Genomic DNA, 13069 nt, shown 5'->3' on the forward strand with positions numbered 1-13069 from the left:
CATTTAAAATTTCAAAAATGTTTGCGGCTCCCATTGTTTTCTATAATTTGTGAAACTGGTCAAAATGGCTCTTTGACTGGTAAAGGTTGCCGACCCCTGTTCTAGATCATATGTGTTTGGATGTTGCTCCACTATTTACTGTACGCTAATGTCTTTCAAGTCAAATTATTTGCAGAACCCTAACTTGACAGTTTCTTATTGACACCTGTAGGAGAATACCCACAATTCAACGTGTTGAGAGTGAATGTGGTGAATGCAAAGAGGATGGCGGGGACTCACTCTGGCCTTGGTGGGAGGATTGGAGGGATCTGAAGTCTTGTTGTTCTGTGTGGAAGAAACCTGGGGAGACAACCACCCAGGTGGTCAATACAACCTCTGACCAAGCAACCGCACCACACAACAAAACGGGTCACAGAGCGGGTGGTGGGCAATCCTAAAAAGGTGAGCTGTGGGAAGAAAGCGACTGGCGCCTTGACCAGTGTTATGAGTTAATAGTTGATTGGTCAATCATAATGGTTTATTTATTGGAAATTATGTATGTGGATCAATAAGAAGCTTACTTTCTGTTTAAATACGACAACTAAGGTGACTGTGGTGGATGTGGGCAAAGTTAAACCCTGGATTTCAATACACACTGGTGGAGGACATACCGTATTGTTCACCGGTATATAAGCCGCACCAACCAAATTAAAAAAATATAAAGATTTTCCATATATTAGCCACAGATACTGTATATACGTTGTAAAATGAGTACATACCTTAATTAGTTTCCAAACGGTGTCTGTAACACGGCACTAAAACGGCTGATCAAACAAAACAAAAGTCATCGTCATGGACCCACTAGCTGCGGAAGCTCGCTCTCCAATCAGCTAAACAGACTCAATAACTCTACGGTGTTTTGGTGAATTTACTAAAGAATTTGTCAAACAAACAATACAAAAAGAATGCCAATGTAAGTTAATAATACTAACACAGACACTCGTAAACGTGTTAGCATATTAGCTGATACTAACAACGCTCGCTTGATTACATCACGATAGTACGTTTAAACATGCAGGAAAACACACCTACAGACATCACACATGGTAAGTAAGAATTGTTTAATTGTATTGTGAAACGCAGGTGATGAATGAAGAATTCATATGAGTTGTGGACGACTAGAAGACGAAACAGCACTACTACTTCCTACACTACTACTAAACTAACTGGACTTTACTATTGTTCCTTTCCATGTTGTGAATGGTCTTGCTCTTTTTCTCTTTCAATCTATCGGTGAGCCCTCATGCTATTTTGGGTATTCTGTTGTCATCGTCCGGAGTGTGTGTCCATGCCAAACCATTCTGTGCTAAATCATGGTTTGTGTCAGAAGTCCTGTCTTGGTTCTTTGCTGTACTTTCTTCGTTCGTAATATAGTGTCTCCATGAGATCCCTAAAATTCTTCTGAGGCACCTATGGTCCACGCGACCGTGGACCATAGGGGGCGTACCTCTGGATTGGCAGACCGGGGTGGTGGTTCCTCTCTTTAAGAAGGGGAACCGGAGGGTGTGTTCTAACTATCGTGGGATCACACTCCTCAGCCTTCCCGGTAAGGTCTATTCGGGTGTACTGGAGAGGAGGCTACGCCGGATAGTCGAACCTCGGATTCAGGAGGAACAGTGTGGTTTTCGTCCTGGTCGTGGAACTGTGGACCAGCTCTATACTCTCGGCAGGGTCCTTGAGGGTGCATGGGAGTTTGCCCAACCAGTCTACATGTGTTTTGTGGACTTGGAGAAGGCATTCGACCGTGTCCCTCGGGAAGTCCTGTGGGGAGTGCTCAGGGAGTATGGGGTATCGGACTGTCTGATTGTGGCAGTCCGCTCCCTGTATGCTCAGTGCCAGAGCTTGGTCCGCATTGCCGGCAGTAAGTCGGACACGTTTCCAGTGAGGGTTGGACTCCGCCAAGGCTGCCCTTTGTCACCGATTCTGTTCATAACTTTTATGGACAGAATTTCTAGGCGCAGTCAAGGCGTTGAGGGGATCTGGTTTGGTGGCTGCAGGATTAGGTCTCTGCTTTTTGCAGATGATGTGGTCCTGATGGCTTCATCTGGCCAGGATCTTCAGCTCTCCCTGGATCGGTTCGCAGCCGAGTGTGAAGCGACTGGGATGAGAATCAGCACCTCCAAGTCCGAGTCCATGGTTCTCGCCCGGAAAAGGGTGGAGTGCCATCTCCGGGTTGGGGAGGAGATCTTGCCCCAAGTGGAGGAGTTCAAGTACCTCGGAGTCTTGTTCACGAGTGAGGGAAGAGTGGATCGTGAGATCGACAGGCGGATCGGTGCGGCGTCTTCAGTAATGCGGACGCTGTATCGATCCGTTGTGGTGAAGAAGGAGCTGAGCCGGAAGGCAAAGCTCTCAATTTACCGGTCGATCTACGTTCCCATCCTCACCTATGGTCATGAGCTTTGGGTTATGACCGAAAGGACAAGATCACGGGTACAAGCGGCCGAAATGAGTTTCCTCCGCCGGGTGGCGGGGCTCTCCCTTAGAGATAGGGTGAGAAGCTCTGTCATCCGGGGGGAGCTCAAAGTAAAGCCGCTGCTCCTCCACATCGAGAGGAGCCAGATGAGGTGGTTCGGGCATCTGGTCAGGATGCCACCAGAGCGCCTCCCTAGGGAGGTGTTTAGGGCATGTCCGACCGGTAGGAGGCCACGAGGAAGACCCAGGACACGTTGGGAAGACTATGTCTCCCGGCTGGCCTGAGAACGCCTCGGGATCCCCCGGGAGGAGCTGGACGAAGTGGCTGGGGAGAGGGAAGTCTGGGCTTCCCTGCTTAGGCTGCTGCCCCCGCGACCCGACCTCAGATAAGCGGAAGAAGATGGATGGATGGATGGATAGCACTTTTCGACACTCAAAGCGCTTCACAGAGAAGTGAGAACCAATCATTCATTCACACCTGGTGGTGGTAAGCTACATTTGTAGCCACAACTGCCCTGCGGTAGACTGACGTTTCCCTTTTCTTTTGCCATAAATCGTTCTTCCGAGTCACTCGCTTTCTCTCACAGATTTGATTAAGTGAGTGGTATCACGTGGCTAAGCTTAATATCCCATGCAATCGGTCGGTCGATTTCCTGGTTTTGATCAATAATTACGGTAAAGTCTATAAAAGCTGCGCCGGTCAGAATAGAAAAGGCTCCTTCAAAAGACAATTTATTGTTCCACATCCGTATAGGACGGCGTCTGTGTCCAGACTCGGACAATATAGTCCACTCGTGAGTGATTCATGGATTGCATTTACACTACTCACAAAAAGTTAGAGGTGTTTGGCTTCCAGGTGGAATTTCTATCTCAGTCTCTCTGTATCTAGGAAGGGAACTTTGTTGTCATTGCACTTAAAAAGTACAACAAAATTTGTTTTCAGTACGACCCGTCCAAGAACAGGCATACAGTATAATGGTAGACAGAATGGGAAGACTGATGGGTCGCCACAAGGGTGGCGCCCCGTAAAAATGTAAACATCTGGAGTGGGAGAAAAAAGCAAATCCCAAACTTAGCTAAGCTCCTATGGACGTGAGGGGTGAGGCTCAGTTTGAGACCAGGACATAAGCACATATGAGCACATATTACAAGACACAAAACTCAAGACTTGCAACAGTGGGAGGAGGCTTCCATCCGGCCGAAGATGTAGCCACCAGGGGCACTGCTCCATTGTCCGTCATACCGCGAGGGTGAAGCGGCGTGGTAAGGGTAGGTGGTGTGTGTAAAGTGTATTTTCTGCGGATGCGCGTGTGTGTGTATGTAAGCCTGAAGAGTCTCTTGTTTCCTGAACGTGGCGCTCTCGCAGAGTGTTTTCGCGATATCACAGCCAGTCAGTCCAACAAAAGTCAACAAACAACAGGTCTTTGTCCATGAAAGATGGAGCATGAATTTTGAGTTTTTTTACTGCGCTGTTCTCTGGAGTAGTCTTGTAGCAACGACCTTGTCAAGCCGTTCCAGCGGGAGGAAGAAATCCAGATTAGAATGTTTGTGTTTGAGCTAACGAAAACAAATGTAAACGTATCACTCTAAATGTTTATTTCTGGCCCTCAAATTATGATAACTTCGCCTTGCAGAGCAGACAGCATCTCTGAGATGTTATCCAGTTTGTGATTTAGTTCAGAAACTACATAAGTCTAAGTGCCAACAGCTGTACCCATCCTTCAATCATGTGTAGCAGCTTTGGGGTACCTTGAACAGCTACCAGCATCTTCCAAATTTGTCGATACACCAGGGGAACGCTTACTCCAATCAGCAAATGTCCTGTTTTCATGATGTCTTCAACATCCTTGACTGAAAGAATCGCCATACATAAGACACTCCACCTCTCCCAAGAATCCATCATGTATCCACCAACAAACGTTTTATCAGGACAGGCAAGTTCCCCCAAATCCGGGCTTCTCATCAAGAATATCTTGTCAATATTGATGAGGCCAGTTGATCAATACCATTGTTAGGATTTTGGAAAGGAGTGCAAAAGGAGGTTTCACAAAAGTTGAGACGAGACAAAGAAGCAAAAGTAGGAGAGATTAGGGAGAGGGAAGGGAAGTGTGTGCCTTTGTTGAGAGCCAGACAGCAACCTGCTAATAGCCGTGACACTTGAAACAATGTATTATAAGTTTGCAAGCTATCTACACATATTTGCTGGCATATACTTACGTGTAAGTTTGAATATATTGATTTCCCTCAACATTTTTGCATGCTTGCTAAACTAAGTTTACAACTCCAAAGAGTTGGTTTTAAAATCACACACACATAGTCTCACACAATACAGTCCATGATGCGAGGGTGAGGTCATTTGTGAGTGGAAATCCTCCAAAAGTCTCATCAAGATAAGCCTGCACAGGACGCGTTGCCATAGAAACCTGTGTTAAATGAAAGGACAGACCCCTTCTTTAGGACGGTATATCGGTTCTTGAGAGGAACTCGTTGTGTAATTTTGTAATTGTATATATTTGCAGTTAATCTGAAATTGCTTGGTGAGTTTTAATCAGAACGCGCTGAAGCTCGGTCTCGACTTCCCTCTGAGAACATTAATCACGATGAAAAAGTACTGTTGTTAAATTACTGGGAGTTACAAGGCGTTATGAAGAGGACTTTTTACATACCAAATCTAATTCAACTGGAAAATGTACTTTTCAATTTAGTTATTGTGAAATTTTAAATGACGGACAATTGTCCCTTACTTTTTGTGAGTAGTCTTGATACTATTCATACATCTGCAGTATCCAGTTTATGCAAAGTCCACATGGAAACACAATTAAGTGGGCTGACATTTGTGATGGAAAGACTTTCTTAACCAGTTCCCAAGGCAATAAAGAGGGCTAACGTTTGCACAAGGCATGGCACAAAATGCACAAAGATAGCGTTTATGGCACCGGGTCAGTGGAGGTGTGACAGTATTAAAGTGCCACTTGCAGGCGTACCAGAGTACAAATGGCCGGTTTTACCATGAAGGAGTAGGGAAGGTCCTACCTTTCCTCCACCAGGTTGGTACTTCATGTTGTCGGTGGACCCGATCTTGGAACGGACATTCTTCAGGTCCGGTGTTGGTGCATTGAGAGGCCGGATGTTTCGAGGAGCACGGGGCACCGCTGGCTTCTTTTCCAGAGCGGTTTGCTTGGGGACAGGAGGTTTGGTGATAACCCGGCGGCGGTGGGAGGGAGCGGCTTCACCGTTGGCGGCGTTAGCTAAAGTCGTGGGAGAAGTGGTGGAGGCCGGACGTGGACGAGCTGCGGACACAAAAAAAAAAAAAAAACTTAAGTTATGTGGTACTCTGGTTTTCTTATTGTGTGAATGCTGAAAAGCTAACGTTTGCCTGCTAAGATTAGCATGCTTACTTTTTTTGACAATTTTCATAGTCATATAACTTGATACGTGACATTTGCTAGTTAGTTAAAGTGTGCTGGACTGTGTTGAATCTTAAAAAAAAAAAACATTTGAAGACTTTGCTTTTTAAAAAAGCTTTTAGTTAATTGTCTTTTTAACTTTTTTAATATATTTCTTTTGTTTTTATCCTTTTTATGATATCGCCTCTGTTTTTAAATTAATTAATGTTTTCATTTTTTGTACAGCACGTTGTGATTTTTATCTGTGAAAAGTGTTATAAATAACATTTACTTACTAAAGTTAGCTCCAACATGTCATACTTGCCAACCTTGAGACCTCCGATTTCGGGAGGTGGGGGGAGGGGGTGGGCGTGGGCGGGGTCGGGGTGGGACGGGGGCGTGGCTAAAGGGGAGGAGTATATTTACAGCTAGAATTCACCAAGTCAAGTATTTCATATATATATAGATATATAAATATATCTATATGTATATATATATATATATATAAATATATATTAGTGCATGTGCCTCACAATACGAAGGTCCTGAGTAGTCCTGGGTTCAATCCGGGCTCGGGATCTTTCTGTGTGGAGTTTGCATGTTATCCCCGTGACTGCGTGGGTTCCCTCCGGGTACTCCGGCTTCCTCCCACCTCCAAAGACATGCACCTGGGGATAGGTTGATTGGCAACACTAAATTGGCCCTAGTGTGTGAATGTGAGTGTGAATGTTGTCTGTCTATCTGTGTTGGCCCTGTGATGAGGTGGCGACTTGTCCAGGGTGTACCCCGCCTTCCGCCCGAATGCAGCTGAGATAGGCTCCAGCACCCCCCGCGACCCCAAAAAAAGGGACAAGCGGTAGAAAATGGATGGATGGATACATATAAGAAATACTTGACGTTAAGTGAATTCTAGCTATATATATATATATTTATTTTATTATATACATATATATATATATATTTTATTATATGTATATATATATATATATATACATATATATATATATATATATATATATATATATATATATATATATATATATATATATATATATACATATATATATATATATATATATATATATATATATATATATATATACACACGTATATATAAAAGTGCTTTCATCAAATGCACTAGATGGCAGTATTGTCCTGTTTAAGAGTGTCACAACATTGCTGTTTACGGCAGACGAACTGCTTTACGGTATACAAAAACGTGACTGCTGTGGTTGTGTGTTGTTGCCGCGCTGGGAGGACGTTAATGAAACTGCCTAACAATAAACCCATGAGGCCCTGAGTCCGCCTGAATTTCGGGAGATTTTCGGGAGAAAATTTGTGCCGGGAGGTTTTCGGGAGAGGCGCTGAATTTCGGGAGTCTCCCGGAAAATCCGGGAGGGTTGGCAAGTATGCAACATGTACACATGCAATATTAGCTAAAAAAGCCAGCATGCTAACTTTTGTTAGCTAATATTGCATCGTACATGCAATATTAGCATGCGTACATGCAATATTAGCTAAAAAAGCTAGCATGCTAACTTTCTTTGGCTAATATTGCATGCGTACACCTCAGGATCACATAACACTGTACTTGACACATGGTGACTGTTAGCATGCTAAATTTTTAGGCAATTTTTCAGCTATACAGCTGAGGGTCATATAATATGGTGCATGACACATGTACTGGAAAGTCGGAACTTCCGAGATCCTTGTCGGAAGTTTCAACTAGAAGGTCGGATTTCAATCAATCAATCAATCAATGTTTATTTATATAGCCCTAAATCACAAGTGTCTCAAAGGGCTGCACAAGCCACAACGACATCCTCGGAAAGTCTGAGATTTTCACCAACCCCGAGTTGGCTTTAAAAATGGCTGCTCTAAACCTAAAAAGATTGTAAATAAAAGGTCATGGAAGTTAAATAAAGGTAAAAGAAGGTGTTACAATATTATAAGCTTATTCCATCCATCCATCCATCCATTTTCTACCGCTTAATCCCTTCGGGGTCGTTCTATAATATCCATTATTAGCACTTCTGATTAGTTTTTGTCGAACTAAATAAGCCATATGTGATGTATTGTTGGACATTCATATACGGTAACGTTACTGTAGTGTAGACTACAATTTTTCTACAAAGTTCAACATCACTAGCTGTGTTTCCTCTTCATCCAACGTGCATATTTTTTCCTAAATTGTTTATATTTAGACAAGGCAAGCGCAAGAATGGCTTTCGTGGATGTGGCCATCTTGATTCCCGACCTCGTAAGTGGAACGTTCATTTCATCATTCACAGCTGCGATTTCCACTTTCCGGGGTAAAGGGAACGCCCCATAACTGTTAATTAAGTTAAAGTTAAAGTACCAATGATTGTCACTCACACACTAGGTATGGTGAAATTTGTCCTCTGCATTTGACCCATCCCCTTGCTCACCCCCTGGGAGGTGAGGGGAGCAGTGGGCAGCAGCGGTGCCGCGCCTGGGAATCATGGTCACCATGGTCGCGTGCTAACGTTAGCGAGCTAACTTTTCTAGCCTATTTTCAAGCCGTATGTCTCAGAGTCATTTAACTCGGTAGGTGACCCATTCTAACGGTTGGCTTGCCAGAGTAACACATTAGCATTTCGGTACAGCATTCACACGCAATTTCTCTGGAAATTGGATCTTCTAGTTACATGATATAACTGAAAACCTATTATGTTTAGGCTCATTAAACATGTGTTTATTTAGTTTTGCTCGATCAAATGAAGACGTACATTGTCCAAAAGTCTCTCACCTGTAGGTTTGGGTTTCTTGGCCTCTGCCGGCTTGTTCTCAGTCTTATGGTTCTTGTTTGCTGCAAGGAGGAAACACACAAATAAACGTAACTCCGTAGTTCAAATGAGCAATATTTGGCAACGGCTTGATGAAAAAGACATAGTTAAGTTTCTTTTTTTCTTTTTTTTAAATCCTAACACAATCGCCTGTTGAAGGACGATTAAAACCACCTCAAACTACAATGCACACACACACTGAAATACTTCATTTAGTAAAAATTTAGGAAGTAGCAAATTGCAAAATAAACGTCTTCAAGTTTTGCTTTGTCCCATGAAGAGACGATTCATGTTGTGACTTATTTTTGTATCAAAGTGTTCAGTTTTGTTTTGGATAAATGTTATTTGAATGGAAACAAAAGGAGGTACGGACAAATGTATTTTGGTAAATCGGATACACTTTATTGTGAAGGGCACTCAACAGGATGTTTTCAGTGTTTTCGACATCTTTACTACTACAAACGAAAAGTTTACGTTGCTGCCCTGCTGTTTCATTAAAACACATGAACTAGGGACGCACAATATATTTTTTAATGCTGATAACGCATACTTGCCAACCCTCCCGGATTTTCCGGGAGACTCCCGAAATTCAGCGCCTCTCCCGAAAACCTCCCGGGACAAATTTTCTCCCGAAAATCTCCCGAAATTCAGGCGGACTCAGGTCCTCCACAATATAAAAAAGCGTACCTGCCCAATCACGTTATAACTATAGAATGATGGAGGGCGAGTTCTTGGTTTCTAATGTGGGTTTATTGTTAGGCAGTTTCATTAACGTCCTCCCAGCGCGGCAACAACACACAACAACAGCAGTCACTTTTTTGTATACCGTAAAGCAGTTCGTCTGCCGTAAACAGCAATGTTGAGACATTACTGCCATCGAGTGCATTTGATGAAAGCACTTTTGTGCGTGCCACACATCAATGTCAGAGAGGGTGTTCAGCATGGTTCAAAAAATAGTGACAGAGAATAGAACAAGGATGAACAATTCAACCCTTAACTCAACAATGAGTAGATGAGTGTTATGTGTGTGTATATGTGTAAATAAATGAACACTGAAATTCAAGTATTTATTTTATATGTATATATATATATATATATATATATATATATATATATATATATATATATATATATATATATATAGCTAGAATTCACTGAACGTCAAGTATTTCTTATATATATATATATACAGTATATATATATATATATATATATATATATATATGAAATACTTGACTTGGTGAATTCTAGCTGTAAATATACTCCTCCCCTTTTAGCCACGCCCCCGACCACGCCCCCGCCCCACCCCGACCACGCACATCCCCACCCCCCTACCCCCACCTCCCGAAATCGGAGGTCTCAAGGTTGGCAAGTATGTGATAACGATAACTTCCTGCTTCTCAAGACGGATGACTTATTTATATATATATATTATTTTTTTAAATGCAGATTGGAACGTAGTCTGGAAGTAAGATATGACAAACAGTACCTGTAGATTCATCCTAATCAAATATGACATTACCCCAGCAGGCACAAGACATTAAAACAACGTTGAGAACTTGTTGAATTAGGTCCTGACGTTGAGCAACTCAAACACAACGTTGGAACAACATGCTTTTTGACAACATTTAATCAATGTCGGATTATGATGTTAATTTGACCATTGACATTTGGTCATTTTCCAACCAATATTCTACAACACAAATACAACATTGAAACAACATGCTTTTTGATGACGTTTAATCAATGTTGGGTTCTGACGTTGATTTGACCATTGAAATTTGGTCATTTTCCAACCAATATTCTACATCACAAATACAACGTTGAAACAACGTGATTTTTGACAACGTTTATTCAATGTTGGGTTCTGATGACCATTGAAGTTTGCTCATCATACCAACAACGTGGATCCAACGTTAGACATCAACGTTGTCCCAATTTACAAATACAACTATTTTGCAACGTTGTTCAAACTCCATTTGAAAGGATATGTATGTATAATCAACATTGTATCAATGTCTTGTGCCTGTTGGGACTAGTAGGGCAGAGCTAAAATCACATCCATGAATCAGTAAAGCTTATGTCCAGATTTGTGATGGGTATCGTTTACATTTTAACGGATAAGTGTACCAAAGCGGTGCTTTAAAAACGGGGCCAGTGCTTAAACGGTGCCCAAACCGGTACTTAAAAAATGGAAAACATGGACATTTTGGTAAAAAAACTAAACAAAAACAATGCATTTTTAATTTTATGGAATTTTGTGACATTCAGGTTTAACATATTAGTAATTTAAATATATCAGTGATATGAATTTAAGTAACACATTCAAAAACAAATTTTCATAATTATTGCAGTAATACAGAACATAGGGAATGTGTAAAAAATTACATTGCGATGCTCATAATTCCGATTGTTCCTGAATCATACTTGCCAACCTTGAGACCTCCGATTTCGGGAGGGGGGGGGCGTGGTTGGGGCGGGGGCGTGGTTAAGAGGGGAGGAGTATATTTACAGCTAGAATTCACCAAGTCAAGTATTTTATATATATATATATACATATATATATATATATATATATATATATATATATATATATATATATATATATATATATATATATATATATATATATATATATATATATATATATATATATATATAAGAAATACTTGACTTTCAGTGAATTCTAGCTATATGTATATATATATATATATATATATATATATATATATATATATAAAAATAAGAGAAATACTTGAATTTCAGTGTTTATTTATTTACACATATACACACACATAACACTCATCTACTCATTGTTGAGTTAAGGGTTGAATTGTCCATCCTTGTTCTATTCTCTGTCACTATTTTTCTAACCATGCTTAAACCCAGATTCCGATCTAACAAAGGTCTTAACTCGTTCTCTTTCTATGCCACATCAATGTGGAATGCCCTCCCAACAAGTATAAAAGAAAGGGCATCTCTATCCTCCTTCAAAACCGCAATAAAAATATACCTTTAGGCAACTTCAACCCTAAACTAACACCCTCCCCGGATTGTTAATAATCAAATGTAAACAATCAAATGCAGATATTTTTCTTATGCCTTCTGATCTCTCTCTCTCTCTCTCTCTCTCTATGTCCACTACTTGCTGTACATATCCTACCAAGTCAGACCTACACTGTTTCAATATCCATTTCTCTGTTCTCAATTGTTGATGACTGATGATAACAACCAAACCTAACCCCCCCCGAATTGTAAATAATGTAAATAATTCAATGTATACACCCTTAAGATTATCTTGTGTGATGACTATATTATGATGATAGTATATATGATAGTATATATCTGTATCATGAATCAATTTAGTGGTCAATTGTACGGAATATGTACTTCACTGTGCAACCGACTAATAAAAGTCTCAATCAATAAATCAATCAAAACCCTCTCTTATGATGCATTCTGCTTCGTCTCCTTGTGTGCGCAGTTGTGCACTGCACTCTCTAAAAGCCCTAGATGTTATTGTTACATATGCATGTACACTAGATGGCAGTATTGTCCTGTTTAAGAGTGTCACAACATTGCTGTTTACGGCAGACAAACTGCTTTACGGTAGACGAAAATGTGACTGCTGTTGTTGTATGTTGTTACCGCGCTGGGAGGACTTTAATGAAACTGCCTAACAATAAACCCACATAAGAAACCAAGAACTCGCCCTCGATCATTCTACAGTTATAACGTGATTGGGCAGGCATGCTGTTTATATTGTGGGAAAGCGGACGTGAAAACAGGCTGTCGACACGTCACTCAGGTCCGCATGAATTTCGGGAGATTTTCGGGAGAACATTTGTCCCGGGAGGTTTTCGGGAGAGGCGCTGAATTTCGGGAGTCTCCCGGAAAATCCGGGAGGGTTGGCAAGTATGTCCTGAATGCCACCACGCTGTAATCGTCATGTGGAAGTGGTGTGTTGTTGTGGCTCCTTGCTAGGCTAGCGCTACAGTGCTAACATGTTATGAGGGCTGCTATTGGCGTGTTAAGGTCAGAAGTAAGGTTTAAAAAGAGCATCAGACTCTGTCAGGACACTACATTCGGAACAAGAAAGTTACTTGACCAGTTTTACCGCCAAGTACTTTGGTCTGAATTCACTTCGCCCCGGAATAAGGTACCGTTAGCTTTTTCTTTTTTTCAGCGTGAATACTAATGGGTGGCCAGTGGGGTTTGATGTGTCAAAGTCAAATTGTTTTTTTGTTTGTTTTTTTCCGTCGAGAAATCTATGTTTAAACATCACCAGCTCATTAGTGATTCCAAAAGCCCCCCCCCAAAAAGTCTGCAGGCTCTAAAGCGTTTTCTGTTCGGGCTCCAGAACTCTGGAGTGCCATACCGCCAACAGTTAGAGAACCCACCTCGGTAGAAGCGTTTAAGTCCCGT

The 13069-nt window shown here is 41.5% G+C and overlaps 1 protein-coding gene across 2 annotated transcripts in view; it reads right to left on the reverse strand.

The window, feature by feature from the left end:
• LOC133579580 (uncharacterized) overlaps nucleotides 1–13069 on the reverse strand; it is a 107444-nt gene that overhangs the window by 55116 nt on the left and 39259 nt on the right. For both annotated transcript variants that reach the window (XM_061934062.2, XM_061934066.1), the window contains exons 5-7: nucleotides 8608–8667; nucleotides 5485–5741; nucleotides 280–339 (exon numbers count right to left, since the gene is read on the reverse strand). In XM_061934062.2, the coding sequence (XP_061790046.1) occupies nucleotides 280–339; nucleotides 5485–5741; nucleotides 8608–8667 (377 nt within the window). The remainder of the gene's footprint in view (nucleotides 1–279; nucleotides 340–5484; nucleotides 5742–8607; nucleotides 8668–13069) is intronic.

The sequence above is a fragment of the Nerophis lumbriciformis genome, linkage group LG03 (genome assembly GCF_033978685.3).
Source record: "Nerophis lumbriciformis linkage group LG03, RoL_Nlum_v2.1, whole genome shotgun sequence".
Classification (NCBI taxonomy): Eukaryota; Metazoa; Chordata; class Actinopteri; order Syngnathiformes; family Syngnathidae; genus Nerophis; species Nerophis lumbriciformis.